This window comes from Astyanax mexicanus, chromosome 7 (genome assembly GCF_023375975.1).
Source record: "Astyanax mexicanus isolate ESR-SI-001 chromosome 7, AstMex3_surface, whole genome shotgun sequence".
NCBI classification, from domain to species: domain Eukaryota; kingdom Metazoa; phylum Chordata; class Actinopteri; order Characiformes; family Acestrorhamphidae; genus Astyanax; species Astyanax mexicanus.
In genome coordinates this window covers 37,737,399-37,756,240 of record NC_064414.1, presented here as the reverse complement: position 1 = coordinate 37,756,240, position 18,842 = coordinate 37,737,399, and the positions used below count along the sequence as shown (strand labels likewise).

General features: G+C 35.6%; 2 protein-coding genes across 3 annotated transcripts; both read left to right on the top strand.

Moving 5' to 3' along the window:
• Positions 1-141: 141 nt before the first annotated feature.
• On the top strand, positions 142-857 carry atoh7 (atonal bHLH transcription factor 7). Its single transcript, XM_007252276.4, has one exon. It carries the CDS (start codon positions 342-344, stop codon positions 762-764), a length of 423 nt encoding a protein of 140 aa, XP_007252338.3. The 5' UTR covers positions 142-341; the 3' UTR covers positions 765-857.
• A 4,848-nt stretch (positions 858-5,705) lies between these two features.
• pkd2l1 (polycystic kidney disease 2-like 1) lies at positions 5,706-18,724 on the top strand. Of its 2 annotated transcripts, none has more exons than XM_022684677.2 (15): positions 5,706-6,098; positions 7,193-7,306; positions 8,364-8,491; positions 9,691-9,944; positions 11,389-11,613; positions 11,710-11,938; positions 12,391-12,561; positions 12,656-12,837; positions 14,436-14,556; positions 14,667-14,765; positions 14,959-15,080; positions 15,174-15,291; positions 15,511-15,626; positions 15,904-16,051; positions 16,733-18,724. In XM_022684677.2, exons 1-15 carry the CDS (start codon positions 5,816-5,818, stop codon positions 16,892-16,894), a joined length of 2,472 nt encoding a protein of 823 aa, XP_022540398.1. In that variant the 5' UTR covers positions 5,706-5,815; the 3' UTR covers positions 16,895-18,724. The 2 variants fall into 2 exon arrangements, with proteins under 2 accessions (XP_022540398.1, XP_007252314.2); XM_007252252.4 differs by having other exon boundaries at positions 5,707-6,107.
• Positions 18,725-18,842: the final 118 nt, after the last annotated feature.

The following is an 18,842-nucleotide window of genomic DNA, read 5'->3' as shown; positions in this document are numbered from 1 at the left end:
GTTGTCGATTAGGGACAATTCTGTGTGTGTGTGTGTGTGTGTGTGTGCTTCTAGAGTAATAATGTTCAGATGGTGCAATAAGATGGGGCTCCACCTGCTGCCACCTGTTAGTAATCCAGTGCTATATAAGCATCATCTCTGCTCCTCAGTGCCAAACAGATTTGGGCTTGACACATCCGAGTGGACCTCAGAGTGGACTTGTTTATTACAGAAGGCCCTAAAGGACAGACATTGTCTTGTTGATTCTTTAAGAACTCTCCAGCAAGAAGACCTTCAACATCTCCATCCTTGGAGGACAACATTGACTAACTATTAACTATTTTGGACCTAAACCAAGAAGCATGAAGCCCCGCAGACCAAGCTGTGCAGATTCCGGCTCTGAGTGTGACCCCAGAGACCTGGAGAAGTTTGAGAGTGCAGCCCGGCGCAGGATGGCAGCCAACGCCAGAGAGAGGAAGAGGATGCAGGGCTTGAACACGGCCTTCGACAGACTGCGCAAAGTGGTTCCTCAGTGGGGTCAGGACAAGAAGCTGTCCAAATATGAAACACTGCAGATGGCTCTGAGCTACATAATGGCCCTTAACCGGATCCTGACCGACTCCAGCAGGCACAGCACCCCGCACAGGCAGTGGCTGGACCTGCAGTTCGACAGCCTGCAGACGGAGAGCTACCCCTGCATTGTGAGGTACAGCTCGCCCATGGAACACGAGCACATGCATCCCTCCTTCTCCTACCATTACGAGGGCCTGCAGGTCCCCACATAGACTGAGACGTGCTGGATGGAGTGTTAACTTGTATCTCTTATTCTAAGGATACAGACGTCAGTAAATACATTTGTATTGCATTCTTGTATTTTGTATTATGTATTTCATGCCTATATTTTTATATTAATCAAATGCATTTTATTTACTTGAAATGTTTTTTGATGAGCCTGTGAGAAAAGTGCAGTTATAGTCCCTATAATATTTATTTTTAAACCTTAAAAGTATAAAAGTATTACGGTCTGTAATTTCATGACTTAGTGAGAACTGTTGGTAGATATGATGCTTGAACCTTGAACCTTTTGCTTTGTATCAAACCATTGTGTAAAGCTTTAAACCAGGAAATCTGAATGGAAGCTTAGTTAAAGCGAATGTACCTGGAAAGCTGGATCTGGAACTATTTTGCCAAAATGGCATTCTTATTGATTGGTCAGCATCCACTGTAAAGTATGAATGACTATTTTTATCAAGTTGATTGAGCAAAAAGCCATAAAAAATCTGAACAACAATACATTTGATGTAGTATTAAATGTTGTTATACTTTTTTGTTTTACAATGTGTGTTCTAATCAAATGAAGATTTTGAAATTGTTTAAGAAATGTTTTCATACTAAATTAATTTAATGAATTTAGTGTGTTGAAAATGGCATTTTCCCTTGTCATCTTGTGTTTATTATGTACAGACTTTAGTACTTATGCATCAAAATTAAATTGAAACAATAAAATTAAACTGATATCAAACAAAACTCCTTGTGTTATTGTTGTTGGATTTTTTTAAACAAAAAAAAAAACAATTTATCTATGCTAGAATTATCCTTATATCTCTTAAATCTTACATCAAATTTATTGGACCCAGATTATACCAGATTATATAAAATAGCTTTATCAATATTGGCAGTGTGTTTCTGTTTTCAAACTGAAGAAGGGGATCTAATACCTGCTCTGTTGTACTTAGACAGAATTTAGGAATTCTAAATTGCAACACATGTCTATATAACTGAAAAAAATATAATTATATTATTTAAAAAAATAAAGCAATATAAATTGTGTTAAAATGGTAAAAAGCTAGTAACTGTTTTTATATACAACATTATGTGGTATTTATTAAAATATAACTAATATAACACTAATATTATAGTGTAGTATTTGTTTCATTTTTGTTATTTTTATTTATTTATTATTATTTATTTATTTGGTAAGGTTTTAATTTCTACACAGAGATACACACAATGATACATAACTTAAAGAAAAGTTATATATTGTAAATTGCTACAACAGTTTACTGTCTTTAAAAACATTTTCAGCATGTCTTAGAGCAGTTTTTCTTTTACACATATCAAGGCAGTAAATTTAACTGTCAGCTGTGTGTGTGTGTGTGTGTGTGTGTGTGTGTGTTGGCTCTGGTGTGGACACTGACCTGATAAAGGCTCGGCCATTTCAGCAGAGCCCAGTGTCTCCTTAGATAAGGCTGCTGCAAACAAACACGTTACCTCAGATAAACATAAATCTTGTTTAGAAGACTGTGAGTGACGTCATGTTTGAGTTCCCTGTTTTAATGCTGAATTTCCTTTTAACTGGTTTCCAGTGAAGTGATTTGATTTTTTTGATAGCTTTACAATTATTTAATTTACAATTATTAAATTCGGTGATTTGTAAAATTAGCAGCAAGGAAATTAATGTGACAATGTGACCTTGTGATCAATTCTGACTGTTTGAGGCTAAATGCAAAATTTGAAAATTGTATGTAAAAACTCATTATTTGTTTTTTTTTTATGTAGTGCAGTGTACAAGAAATAAGTTTTCATCAATTTTTCCATTTTTTTTTTATCTCTGCCCCTCACAATTGTTTTTTCATTAAACATGAAAAAAGAATCTTTTTTATTTTCTGATTTTTCCACTTTTGCATTTTGCAAGGAGTATACCAGCAGATTTGTGATACAAGATAAAAACATTGAAAAATCTGAAAATCGAGAGAAGATTCACTTTTTCATTTTTCTTAAATTCTGTTTGTGAAAGGCTGAAATAAAAAACTATATAATTAAAAAATTTGATGCAAATACATTTCTTCTTCACTCTACTGAATTAAAAAGAAAGATAAAAAGAATGAAAAGAATGATTGAAATAAGTTTTATTCCCATTTTTTTTATTTTAGAATTTAGCTTTTGATACAGTCAGAAAATTAAACTGCTAAACATTAAACTGACCATCAATGTTCAGGTTTTTATTTTTGTACTTTTAAAATTTTCTGTAAATATTGATCATTGGAAAAATGCTGTTTGATTATTAATTCCATGTCATTTTCTGTTTCATTTAGTTAAACAAATAGGTTTTTGATTTAGTATAGATTTAGTATAGATTTAGTATACTGACTCAAAGCCTGAATGATCGTTGACTTTACTGAATTAAATGAATTGAACTGAAATGTGGCACTCCAAGCCCTCTCGATTGGGGAAAGAAAATTAAAGTCTTTGTTGGGCGCTGACCGTGTGTAATTCAGCTATTGTGCAGCAGTGAGGCGTGAGCAGCCTGCACTCCTGTCAAGGCGTGTATACAAAACCACAGAGAGCAAAAACACCATGATTAATCACTGAACTTTCAACTGTCATAATGCCACTCCTGCTATCACTGCAGCGTTTAATACAATGACATGAAATTACAGTAAAGAATAAAATGTATCCAAGCCATTATTGCAGTTATCATTTAAAAGTTACAGTAATTTTTCAGCTTCTCTTTTTCACCAAAAAAATTAATTAATTACAGTGCTAAATGTGAATGACATTTTACATTACTAGGATCAACCATTTGTCTGCCACTTTTTACTGTGCCAGAATTTTGCAATGAAAGAGCCAATAGAAATGCTCCAAATTTTCTTTGAATTAAATCCTTTTGCATTGATTCCATTTAAAATTCAGAAGGTATATGGCTCTTTCTGTAAATAGAGAAACCTGTAAATACAAGGTTGTTTGCATGACGCTGACATTATGTTTAATCAAGTGATATATTACATTTTATACAGATGGTCTCAGTGAAGCTTATGCTTATGCAGATTATTTGCACTTCAGTGTCTTTTCAGTGTTTTCTAACAGGTGGTCATCCATTCATTAATGCATGTCATATGAATATCTACATGTTCATTAGCATAGACCATATAGCCCACACATACATGTTTTAGTAAATTACCATAAAGCAATTAATTACCTTGCTGTTACTAGAAAGGCACATGCACTCACAATTAGTTACCAACTGACATATTTCTGCACTCTATTCATCTATAATCTATTGTCTTGTCATTGTTAATAATTGAGTAATGAGTCAATTGTTTAGCATGACAGTGCCATAAGTGTGTAGTTTATTAAACAGTCAATACATAATTATTGGAGCTATTAAGCATAATGTTACACATCATATTTACTGTACAATATTTAACTGTATTTCTTTGAATAACAAATTGCAGCTGATACATTGGGACCTTTTTATTGGGTTCTGTTTTTTCATGCTAGGTGTTTAGTATGGTCAGTATTCCCTAAATAAATGTGTTTAAATTAAGAAATGTGTGTTTTATACAGAACCCATACTTCATAATCTTTAGATTTTTACTGGCACACAATATAGTTTATTTAAATTTTGCTGCTCATTATATTTATATTATATTGTGAAATATTCTATAGCAAATGGATCAATAACATGACATTTTTTTATTTAATTGACTTCCTTTAAAACAAAATAAACATACTGTATGTGATTTTGGATTTAACATATAGCTCTGGGAAAAAATGAGATCACTTAAAAATGATGAGTTTCTTTGATTTTACCAAACTGAAAACCTCTGGAATATAATCAAGAGGAAGATTGATTATCACAAGCCATCAAACCAAGCTGAACTGCTGATTTTTTTGCACCAGGAGTGACATAAAGTTATACAAAAGCAGTGTGTAAGACTGGTGGAGGGGAACATGCCAAGAAACACAGGGACACAAGAAACTGTGATTTAAAAACCAGTGTTATTCCACAAAAAATATTGATTTCTGAATTTTATGAATATGAACTTGTTTTCTTTGCATTATTTGAGGTCTTTAGTTATTTTAGCCATTTCTGCAAATAGATGCTCTAAATTGCAATGTTTTCGTTTGGTATTTGGAAGAAATGTTTTCTGTAGTGTATAGAATAAAACAACAATGTTCATTTTATTCAAACACATACCTATAAATAGCAAAAACTGATCTTTTTTGTATATATTTTTTTCCCACATAGGCAGCTGAAGTTACTTATATCACACATTTGCAAAATCCAAATGACACTTTAAACTTAACACATCACCAAAAAGCAGCAGTCAATCGAGCACAGAATACTTTCAAAAGGAAACAACCATCTACCTGGAGTACTGAATCAAGCGCTAAGAGGATTAACCCTTATGTATATATATATATACATACATACATACTCACATACACACCAGGACAATTTCGATTAACCAGTTTACCTAATTTTCATGTTTTTGAATTGTGTGAGCAACCTAGAAGCCACAGAAGAAACCCACACAGACACAAAAACACAAGCATGGAAACTCCATCCAGATAGGGACTTGAACCCTAGACCCCAGCACTAAGAGGTGAAGCACTATGCTGCATATGTTATAGTATGAGAGTCTCTTGTTTCATTTTGTTTCGTTTTGCTATGACACTGACAATATCTATATTTTTCTTTTGTAAATGGATAGCAGATAAACATAAGCTATGTTTTATATTTCAGAAGGCACAGGGGAAAATGAGTCTAGTTTTTTGTCTTCTTCATGTAGCATCTTTACTTTGCCCGACTGTGTTATCACAGTACAAAAAAGCCTTGGATTTCTTCAATGGTAGGACTGTTTTTTTTTTTTTTATGAGCGGTGTGAACAAAAGAGTGTTCCCTCCCGTTGACAAACCAACACCACAGCACCAATGACTGTATAGCAGTAGGAAGGTATAAAAGCAGGTGGTACCTAACTGCAGTCAAAAAGCTTCAGAGTCCAGTGAGGACCACAGAGAGAATACACACTGCACCTCAGTGAGCATCACCATGCAGAAACTCAACAACCGGGCAGAGAGCCACCTGAGCAGCCAGGTGGAGTGTGAACTGGAGAACTTGGGGAAAAGGGCATGGGTGAACCAGGCCTACTGCGGCACTCCTCCACCGGTGCATCGCTCCATCAGCACTGTCTATAACCCTCAACCCCTCTTCCACAGCCAGCTGGACAGCATGGGCAAAGTCAGTGCACCCAATCCGTACCCTGCAGAGAACAGCGTGATGAACCAGTACCACGAGAAGAAAAGCTCTGGATGCTGCTCCTTCCTTCTAAGAGGTATTAAAGGTAACTGTGCATTGACAGTCTTGTCGAGCTGTTTTAGCTTCTCTGTGGTTTATACATCTTAAAAAAACTCCTTCTTCTACATTTTCTTGAATGATCTGTTTCTCATTCTTAGCCCTTTGAGAACATCTTTCCATAGAATAGCTAAGCTAACAAATCAAGTCAAATATTAAAGGTTATCCTTAATTTGATTCAACTTGATTTGAACTGAAGTAAACATTGTTGCTGCCCAAAGAAAAATGTGTATATCAGTATTTGTTGATTTTCAGTTGATCAGTTTATTCAGTGCATCATCTAAATACAGCAGCTCTCTTTTTTGTTGTGTCACAGTGTCATGATGAATAGACCAATATAAATGCTCCACATTGCTTATATAATATATATTTTACATTAACTTCCATTAAGAAGGGTTTTCTTTTGTTGTGTTGCCTTTTTGGAGACACGTGTCTTCTTTAGACAGCAGTGCATGTACAGAATTTTAATCAATTGTAATCTGTAATAACTCAATCAGTTCATTATTTGATCGATGGTGTTTAAAACCAGGACAGCTTATATGCCATTTCCCTGGCATGAGCATTTTTATTGAATTTTGTCATGGGGGGGGGGGGGGAGGGGGGTTGAGTGCTCCTAAAATGTGTTAACAAAGGTATTAATGTGTTAAAACTGTAATAGAAACTGTAATATATTGAAAATAATATAATAATTGATATTATGTGTTGATATAGCCATATTTACTAATTTCTAAACAGCATTAGTAAACTATACTGGAACGTTGTAATATAGAACAATGGCTGTTAGGCTGTTAGTTTAGTGTTAGACATAGATTTTTTCAGCCATGTTTATTCTAGGTAAATTTGATGGATCCCGTTACCAGTTTGACCCAATTTAGCCTTTAATCTTTAATGTCTCTAAAAAAAATGAGTGACATAATTTTTGTGTTAATAAATTTGAGAGAGGAGCGTTTGCAGTTCAATTTAGTGAACTATGTAATATACTGAATTGCTTATTTTGCTATTGTTGGTAAAAGCAATATGACAGGAAAACAGAACCTGATGTTTGGCTTTAAAAATCATATTTTGATTTGTTAGGGCTGTGGGGAACTACGCTGACAAAAGATACGACAGAGAATCGAGAACTGTTTGTAAGAACCACCCTGCGAGAGTTAGTCGTCTACATTGTTTTTCTTGTGGATATGTGTCTGTGTAAGTATGAGGGTTCTAAATCTATAACATTTGTTTGCTAGTATGTGGTTTTATTTTCAGATTACAGAGCTTTTACTGTAGAAAAATTAAATGTTGTAAATCTGTTTATCTAAATATAAAATCTAAATATTAAAAGTAACTTTTTTCATATTTAGAAAGACACATTTTAGATATTTGTATTTTTAGCTTGTTTGAATTGACCTTAGAAATAATACTTATTTTTAATACTTATTGTATTTTGAGAATTATATTTTTTTCTGTTAATTAAATTATTTACAGTTAAAATTAAAAAAAAATGATGACTTCATTTTTACACATATTGAGGACATTTTTCATTGTTAATATCATCGTAAACCGGCTCACTTGGGATTTTATATTTTTACATTTATTTATCATTTGTTGTTTAATTTTTTTTGGTCTACCTGTATTATCTTCTCTCTTCTCTAGTAGCTTAACATCAGTTGCAACATCAGTTTAAAGCTAAAATCATATGCTATAAAATCATATACATTTGTTTTGACTTGACATGACTCTCAGGAGAGCAAAGTTTAAGAACAATGTCATCAGCATTGTTTTATCAACAACTGACGTGATCACTGTCCATCCTCATCCACTGGATTCTATTATCTTCAGTGATCAGTGCCTTTGCCTAAGTGCCCATTATAAAAGGTCCCCCCTCCCATGTGACATACAGAGCATTGTGCAGGGGAGCATCAGTACTGAAAAGAACACAAGCTGCACACTGCTGGCTTTGGCTGATAAGAGCCCACGTCTGCCCATTTAGACTTATGTATGTTGGACATGCATTGTTCAGGGGAGCTATTTGTGTTCTCCAGTGTTTTCTTTCCTCAAACAAATCACTCTCTGCTAATTGAGGCTTTGGGCTTTTACGATGTGTCCACTGTAAATGAATGAATCTGGCATTAAAAGCTTGGCTTTTATAGCTCTTCTCGTTGTTAGGGTGAACAGTGCAGACAGACAGGATGATAGGATCATCTGATAGAAGCATCAGTGTGTCATCACTAATGAAATAAGCAATAACTGTTCTGTGTTTCAGTGACATACGGTATGACCAGCTCCACCACCTACTACTACACTAAAGTTATGACGGATCTGTTTGTGAACGCTCCGAGTGACAGTGGGGTCACATTCCAGTCCATTGGAACAATGGATGATTTCTGGAGTGTAAGTAGTCCCTGTGATTCTGTTCTAAGCAACCTCAAAATCTCAGAGGGTTGAGTTTATATTATGAAATGTAATTATGTTATTATGTCATATGCCTGATAACTATTTTAGTTTGGACAATATATTGTTCCAAATATAATTGTGATCAACACAATTATTGTAATTTTATGTCACTAATATGTGGATAAAGCAATATCACAACAATGCAATTACATCCTTTAAAAGAAATCATATTTTTGTATAATTGAAAATATTCAGACATTGGAATCAAAATATTAAATAGGTTTTTAAATAAGTCAAATCAAATCATTAAATCAAATTAAATAAAAACAAACATGCTTTTAACAAAGTTCATGCATGCTAATGATTTCATGCTACTTCACCAAGTACACATATATTCTACGATACGTTTCTAATGTAATTATCATGACAGGCCTATAGGTAATACACTAAAATTGGCTTAAGTTACTATATGCAGTGCACTAGTTCCACCAACAGCAAAACAGTCATAGAGCATGTTGCTACCACCACCATGCTTAACAGTTGATACAGTGTTTTTTATGTACAAATGACTGATAAACTAATGATCTTTGCATCTGCAGTTATTTAGAAATGGACTCAAACACACTGCTGAGAAGCTACCAGTTGGAGTCAATGCAAAAACATTTTTGTAACTTTCAGGACCCCTATTTAATAATCTTAAGCGGTTGCATGCATATGTATTACCCTGTGTTAGTTTCAGAAAACTAAACTTTATTAATGTCATATCCATATTTTATGTGATAAGTCGATAATATAACAATCAAGTCAGCCTATAGGCAATGCAATAAATTTGGCTGGATAAAGATATGAATTTTATGTTATTTTTGATATAACATATATCATTCCAGCCAAAAGTAAATAAGACAAAATATATAAAAATATCAGTGGTGTGCAGTGAGGCCCTTCTAACCCTTCAGTGACAATAAATGCATGTAAATAATTAATTTTTAAAGGCTGTCCTTCAATGTGAAACTAATTCACAATAATAGGCCGCCTGACTGGTGAGCTTTTGTGTGTACTTAATGTTTTGGCTGCTCTGGTTGCAGAAGGGGTACCCACTATATTCAATGCACGCTACTGATAAATATATATATCAATATATATAATGACTCAACAAGAGGATAATTACCATTCTTTTTTTGATATGCTCTGTCCAGTATGCACAAGGTCCACTGCTGGATGGTCTCTACTGGACCAGCTGGTACAACAACCAGTCTCTTCAGACTGGAACTCACTCCTTCATCTACTATGAGAACATGCTGCTGGGTGTCCCCCGCGTCCGTCAGCTGAAAGTAAAGAACAAGTCGTGTAAGGTGCACAAGGACTTCGAGGAGGAAATCTCTGACTGTTTTGATGTGTACAATGAGAAGAAAGAAGATGACAGCTCATTTGGGCTCATCAATGGGACAGCGTGAGTGATGCCTCGCACTGTCGCTGTCATTGAGTTTGACAGTGGGCAAATCCTATTCAACAGTAAATTTAGCAGTTGACACGTCCATTATGTGACAGTCATGTTCAACACTATTCTGCTGCTTGGAAGAGGAGTAATGTGTTCAAATGTATCTGCATCTGAACGCAAATCCAAATCAGATTTGGGTGTCGGTGAGCGCTGGTGCAGGCTACTCTGCAATGCGTCGGAAAAAAGAGGCATTGGCTGACTTCACATGTGTCGGAGGAGGCATGTGCTAGTCTTCAACCTACTTGTTTTGTGGCATCACCAGTGATAAGGGATATATAGCTGAGTAGCAACTGAATAAGTGGGACAATTGGCCAAGTTAAATCGGGAAGATAGAATAGTCTAAAAAATAATAAAAATAACTTGGCACACAAAAAGTTATTTTTTTCCATAAAACACCAGTAAAGAATTGTTAAAGCTATTTTTTGGAAGTGTTTTGAACTAGTGTTTAGTTACAAGAATGTGGATACTGGAACACAGTCAACTCAAGAGTGATGTTATTCCCAGCTCATTCCAAATTTACAGTCTTTCTTATAGAGACAGCGATAGGGAGAGCAATCAACTTGACCTGCCTGTAGCCGGGTTCCCACACCAGGTGAGGAGAAAGATAGGGTTGGGGATGACTCAGGTTTCAGAAGAAAAATTAGAAGTGGGGGGCAGCTCCTTTCTACTTCTTTTACAGTATTCACATTTCTAAATAAAAGTTCCTATATAGATACACAGATAACAAAAAAAAATAACAACGGATACCCAGCTTGTAATTTTTATATGTTATTTGGTCAACTGTCATTAGAAATGCATTTTTTTAGTAAATGTCTGTCAATTTAATCATTATAAAAGATAATTAAATTCAAAAACAAGAATTTTGAAATGTGAACTGATTTAATAGTCCATACAAGCCAAGCAATTGCAGGCTCAAAGTACATTATTGATTAAAACATGGGAAAAAAACATATAAATATATTTATATTCTGTTAACATTTTCATCTCAAATAAAAATTTATTTTTAGTAGCCTAAGATCTCCTTAAAACAGCACTTGGCATGTGTCACTGTTTCCAATAAATACTGCATAATTTTTGGCCAAATAAAAGTAAAATTGCCCTCGGGCTCTAACAGCTAAGCAGATGGTGATAATGTTTGATTCATTATTAATATATATTACAGGATAGGGATAAAGAGGGTTTTGTTTAATTGCACAGTTGCCTGTGGGTCAACATTAACTGATCTATTTTTCTTTTTGTGTTTTGTGCTTCAGTTAATTTCTTTGATTCATATTTATGCAGTCTCAGCAATACTAACAAATGTTATGAATATATATTGATTTTTTTAATACTTGATTGTACTGAATTATACCTACAAATAACAAGTTGAATTTTGGTTGATTTTATTTCTGTCCAGGTGGCAATACCACACTGAAAAAGAACTAAAAGGGTCAAACCACTGGGGCATGCTGGCCACATACAGTGGAGGAGGGTACTACCAGGACCTGGCCTTAACCAAAGAGGAAAGTGCTGGTGTTCTTGCAAATCTCAACAATAACCTGTGGCTGGACCATGGAACCAGGGCTGTTTTCATCGACTTTTCAACATATAACGCCAACATTAATCTCTTCTGTGTTATTAGGTAGTAATACTACATACTGTCCAACATATATAATGTGTTTTTATGTGAGTATCCAACATTAGTACCCTGTTAAAATATATATTTTTGAATCCTCAGATTAGTGGTTGAGTTCCCAGCCACTGGTGGAGCGATCCCTTCCTACCAGATCCGAACAGTGAAGTTGATTCGGTACATTACCACATGGGACTACTTTATCATTGGCTGTGAGATAGTGTTCTGTGTGTTTATTCTGTACTACATTGTGGAGGAGATACTGGAGCTCCGTATACACAAACTCTCATACTTCAAAAGCATCTGGAACATTCTGGATGTGGTGATCATAATGGTGAGTCAAGCTATTTACAATGCTTTATTAAATAAAGGGATTATATCTTACATTTTATCTTGTATTAACAATGTTTACATTGACCATAATAATTTACAGAAACAGTCATAAATGATAAATTATGTTCCGTATGTATCAGACATAATAGACAGAAATAGATGTCACCCCTTCTCATGCATTCAGCTACTGTACAGTAAGTTGTACCCATTGCTGACATAGATGTACAAATGCACACCAGAGCATGTCTAGTCTTCTGTAGAGAAATACTGCCAATAGAATAGGTCTCCCTGGCGGACTCTCACTAATGCTACTGACACTAAATGCGAAAAAATCTTTAAAGCAATTCTCAAAAATCTGGTAGAAAGATGGCTACTCCAACAATAATTCCACTGTATCAACAATATGTTTTAAAAAATTAACTATTGTTTTTTTGTTTGTTTGTTTGTTTGCAGCTTGCTATTGTTGCAATTGTCTTCAATGTATTTCGGACCATTAAAGTTGACAAATTACTTGGGAATCTACTAAAAGAGCCGAGCATATATGCAGATTTTGAATTTCTGGCATTTTGGCAAACACAGTACAACAACATGAATGCTGTCAACTTGTTCTTTGCCTGGATCAAGGTAAGATTCACTGCAGTTCATTCAGTTGATTATAAATATATATTAAATGGCAGATGAATCAGTGATAATCCAATAGTGATCTTCTTTCCTGTAGATATTTAAGTACATCAGTTTCAATAAGACGATGACTCAGCTGTCCTCTACTCTGGCCCGCTGCGCCACTGATATCCTGGGCTTTGCCATCATGTTCTTCATTGTGTTTTTTGCTTACGCTCAGCTGGGTTATCTTCTCTTCGGCACTGAGGTTGAATCATTCAGCACTTTTCACAAATGCATGTAAGAGACTTTCTGAAGGTGTCTGACGAACTTAATACTACAAAACAGTGACTGTAGAAAACATAGATATTGTGGATTCATTTACTTTTGTTCTGTGGAAACAAACCCAAAACTGTCTGCTAAAACCTAAGTCTGTGCAGTAGAGACTAAAGGTGAAGCCAGACTCGCTGACTTGCTGATTTGGTGGACCTGTTCCTTTTTCCCCAGACCAAGCGTGTCTCATACTGCCTTCATTGAGCTTAAAGCCAATATTACTTGCTTCTTCACAACTACTTTTAAATTTAGTTCAATGAACAAGGGTTATAGTTTGTGAAGTGAGATAAATGGTTGCTCCGACAATTCAATACACATTTGCATCATGTAGTAAAATGTAGTAAAAGTAACAACAGCTATTAGCTCCATCTTCAACTTAATCCAATATAGTTTGGATTTAAAAATGTCAACACAGTGGCAGTAAAAGTGGGACAGAGCAATTATAAATACTTACAATGCACTTTGGCAGGCTATGACTGGGACATAGCCTCTGTTTTAATGCAGAAGCATAAATAAGCCTTTATATTGCAGAAGAAAAGCAGACTTTTTTCCCTGAATACAGGAAAAGTTCTGTTTACGTAAGTCTAAGGGCGTTTTCACACCAGCACTATTTGGTCCGGTTAAAACGAACTCTGGTTCGTTTGTAACTTAAGTGCGGTTCGATTTAGCAGGTGTGAAAACAGTAATCGCACTCGGGTGCGGATCAAAAGAACCGGACCGAGACCAGCTAGAGGAGAACTCCAAAGCGAACAGAGCGGTTCGCTTTGGTGAGAACGTGATCCGGTCTCGATCCGAACCAGCCATTAAATATAGTCCATTTATTTGAGCTAAACGGCTGAAAAGACGCAGTCTAAACTGATATATTAGCCAGATAACGCTAATTACCACAGCTAAGAACAAACGCTGTGTCCATGCGCGCGGTCTGTGCTGCGTTTACTGCTCACGGGCGTGTAACTCTGTTTATTATGTATAAATCTGCGCTGCACATAGAAACGCTGTGTTTAAAAGCGCAACGTTCTGTGTAAAAACACATATATGCGCTGGAACACAGAATCTTCTCGCTATATTTACTTTTTTTGTATATGTATATTTACTTCCACGCCAGACCACGCTCCGACCAATCACAGGACACAGCCTGCTCGCGTGGTTTATTGGTGCGCATTTTGGTGCGTTTACATTTATGCCTGTGTGAAACCAGACTAAACAGAGGGAGAAAACGCTCCAAGTAAACGAACTCATCAACTGATTCGGACCAGAGAAATGAACTACAGGTGTGAAAACGCCCTAGATGCAGGCAGTTTCTTCCAGCCAAAGCTTTCAGATAATTTAATTCCAAAATGGAACCCCACCTTCTCACAATATAGCAGAATAAGGATTCAAAAATGTGCCAATATTATTGGAATTAGAAAGTGAAGATGAAAAAACAGTTTAGAAGATGCCAAATGTTGCACTGCCTTTTCCATGCCTTCTACAGTCAAAATAATTGTATGGTGTATCTTCTTGTGCTTCATTTTGTACAGTTATACATACAATGTATTTTATTTTTTATTTTCTTCTGTCGACAGATTTACACAGTTTCGCATCATCCTTGGAGATTTTGACTATGATGGCATTGAAAGGGCAAACAGAGTCCTGGGACCCATTTACTTTTTTACATATGTGTTCTTTGTGTTCTTTGTACTACTGGTAAGTCATGAAATCCAAAATGTATATTTTACTAGCCATTTTATCTAAATCACAAATCACATACCTAATGTAACTTTCTCTTGACTAATCTGTCATCTTTCATCACACAGAACATGTTTTTGGCCATCATCAATGACACATATTCTGAGGTGAAGGAGGAGCTTGCATCCCAGAAAGATGATCTCCAGATTACTGACCTAATTAAACAGGTAAAGCTTACAGTAAAACATTATTGTTTGGAACTGACTACCACTATATCTGCCGATATACATAAAATACATTTTAGTCAATGGGATTATGGCCTGGCCTCGCTACTCTGCCCACGGTGATGCTACAGTACATTAACCCAATCTGATCCAAATATTTTCTGCCTTCAAAATTAATTGCTTCATTTCATTACAGAGTTATTCAAAAACCTTCATGAAGCTGAAGCTTAAAAAGGAAAAGATCTCCGATGTCCAAAAGGTCTTGCGTTCAGGATCAAAAGAGCTTGAATTCAAAGACTTCAGAGAAACTCTGAAAGAGTAAGTCTCAAAATACTATTACATAACAGCAACGTGCAGTATGAAATTATAACAATCATGAAAAATGATGGCTGTTTGGTTGTTTCTGTTTAGAATGGGTCATGCTGATCATGAGATTTCAGCAGCTTTCTCCAAATTTGACTACGATGGGAACCAGATCTTAGACAAGGAGGAGCAGGAGACTATGAAACAAGAGCTGGAGGAGAAAAGGGTCTGAGATTCATAACCTCCATAACATTTTACCTATTTATAATATATAACATATGAAAATTTATAATGTTTTTCGCAACTTACAACACTAATGACACAATTTGGTGTGGTATATAGTACCAGTTTGGCAAACCATATAGACTCTGATGTATTTCTGTAAAGTTTTTGCTGATAGGATAGATCAGACAGTGGCAAATAATATACATCTTTGTTTTAACAGGATGCACTCAGTGTAGAGCTCCATAATCTTGGAATAAACTATGAAAAAAATGGAAAAGAAACAGACGATAATGAGAAAACAAACTCCGTCTTAGTGACTGCGCAACAGTTCCAGATGTAAGCTATGCATACACTGCATGCAACACTCACCAAACCAATTTAGATAATCTAGAGTACAATTAATTTAACTGTAAAAAAGTTAATTTACTATTTTTTTAACGATACATGAGAAAAATAAAATATGATATATTCTGTGTTGTATATTATATAAATGATTGATGTGTACTTTCTGCTCCGACATCATGCATTCAGTGTATTCTTTCTATTGTAATGTAGCAGCACACAAATTCATGTACCTGCTGAACCTGTTCTGATGGCCATTGCTTTTCTCTAGGTTGGTTAAACAGGTGGTTGAACTGGAATGTTCTCTAGCCACCACAATGGCCAAGATTGATGTGGTCATGGAGAAACTGGGACTTCAGGACGCTGGTAAAACAAACAAAAAAGATGCCACAGGAAAACATCTGACTATCAGGAATGAGGTGAAGATCTTGTTTTTTTTTACTGTGCTTTTTTCTTATACAATTGATATATTGTTAATATTATGCAAAAAGCTCTTATATCCAAAATGTCTTATAAGTCTACTTTTAACTTTCTAGTTTGTAATGGAAACTAGTACTGTATCCCATGACTTTTGCCATGTCCCATCGAAGCTTATGGATTCTACCCTGTCCTATATGACGTGTGTATTAGGTCGTCTGCACTACACAAGGATGTAATTTCGGTTAGAGTCACTCTTCTGACAATTCTAGCCAAATGCTACCGGTCATTATCATTACCAAATACTGCGCTGTCCTCTGTGGGTGGTAATGCATAAATACACTTAAATGCATCTGAACTCACTATTAGGGCTTGCTTGAAGTGTTTTGCTTCCCTCACTAGATACCACCCCACAACAGCGTTCCTAAACTGTCCTCTAGAGAAACACTTTTTTTTCTTTACAAAGTAAAAACAGAGATATATATCAGACAAGTTTTTGCTTGACAGTGGAGATACATAGCTTTATTCCTGTAACCACAATGATTTGCAGAGGAAAAGTATACTCTATACTTATTATCCAATACAAAAGCTCTGGAAATACACACTTGTACACACTCTAAACTATGCAAACATGCACACATCATAGTGTTCCTACCATGGTTTTGTTTGCTCTGTCTTTACAGCAGGAGAGGCCTGTCTCTGGAGGGAATGTTCTGGTAAACCTGGACCGAAGCCTGGGGCCATCCTGGCCATCAGCTGCTCGCACTGGGAATGCAGGCAGTGGTTTATATTCAGACATAGGCTGGCCTGTTGTCACAGAAAACAGCACCTCTTCACGCCACTGAAACAGGCACAAGGACACATGGCATCACAGTAATGCACAAACAAATTAAGGCTTTATGAGACATCATACAACAAATATTGTAGAAATGTTTATAAGTATATAGTGTGGAACAGTGATTACTATTCCTCCTATTGGACATTTGCTTTCCTCTATAGTTAAACTCTAGTCAATCAAATTGTTAACTTCAGATGTTCATAGGAGCAATTCAGTCACCTGATTCGTTACCTTCTCTTTATGGATGTGAAAATGTACAAACATTTACCTGTCAGTCATTGCATGTCTGTTGAAGAAAGTGTGTATTGCTTGGTGTTGGAAGATGATGTAAATGAAGGTAGTTGATCAACTGCTGTCCCTTAACTCCACATTCTGTGGGAGGACATAGAGTAAGCCTGTATTGGCAAAAACATGGTGATACAATAGAGTGGTTATGATTTAATATAGCATATTTTTCGCACTATAAGGTGCACAGGATTGTAAGGCGCACTATCAATGAGCATCTAGTTTCTGGTATTTTTTCGTACAAAAGGCGCATCAGATTATGCAAGCTAGTAAGGAACAGGGGTGTCGCAAGCTGAACAGGGGTGTCAAACAAGCGCTGGATGTTAATCTACACAAATTTCTCTTCTGGGTGAGTAAAGCGCTTCGTTTATTTACAGTAAGCTTAGATTTCCAGATTTCCACTAAGGCAGGGAGCAGCAGCATTAGCAGCTGACCACTAGCATTAGCCACCCAACAGCACTACACTGAGGAACCCTGAGTGTACTGGTAAGCCAGGTTGATATTACCTAGCAGTTGGTCCCACGTAGGTTGTTTTAACATGGTAAACACAAGCTACAGTCTGATAATACTCACATCTGAACAGCAAAAGGGCTAGTGCTTAGCAAAGTTAGCAGCCAATGCTTATACTGCTCCAGCAGTGCTAGCTGGGGTTAGCAACAGGAAATTTTGGAAAAATTTAAAGATTTTAGTGTGCCTTATAGTGCGAAAAATACAATACATTGTGATACTGCAAGCAAGGAGATATTTTGAGATTGTTTAAATCAAATTTTAGGAGAACAGACCTGTGTTCTGTGCGCCCTATGGACAAAGTACTATGTTGATAATAAGCAGCCTAGGTTTAAACACTACAAAAAAAACACCATTTTTACTGGTAAACATTTTTGTTAATTCATAGAGGATTACAAACCAAAATGTTCTTACATGGTATGGATAAAGATCTTGATTAGCTGAGGTTTGCAGAACAATGATGTATATAATTTAAAGTGGACAAGTAGAATAATTTCACGATTGTCTTAGAAATAGCCTAGGTTATGTCAAACATTGTAATTTCTGGTAATCGGTGTGACGCTGTTATTTCTTAGCAATGGTTTCACCTCAGATTTCAGACAACATACAGTAAATATCAGGTCAGCTCTCAGCAGACTAATATGAAATGTTCTGGTTCTATTGTACTTGATACCTCTATGTCTAAAATATATAACCAATACTGGAGGACAAAAGGTTATAAAATAAGAACAAAAACAGAAGTGTATACTCCTGTGCTGTCTTGTTGGCATGTATACAGCAGTACTAGGATTATTTGCCTTGATTTGTATCAAATAGATCATGTTGCAATCCTTATTTTTGTCAAGCATGTGTCTGATGTTAGTGACTACTCTACAGATGTATAAATTAACTTACATCATATTGAGAGATGTAGGCATTACTGAAACAAACTGAATTCATCATCCTATGCTTAATGTTATGATATTAAATTGTGAACTGTGATGTTAAAATCGTTTAGTAACATTGAATCAATTTATGTATTTTCCCCTTATTCTTGTAAGGCACATTCCAATAAAAAATATATATATCATTCTGTACATTCAAATGGACATTATTTATATTTGTCCCTTCTGGTATACATATACAATATCACAAAGCAAAAAAACCAAAAAAAAAAACAAATA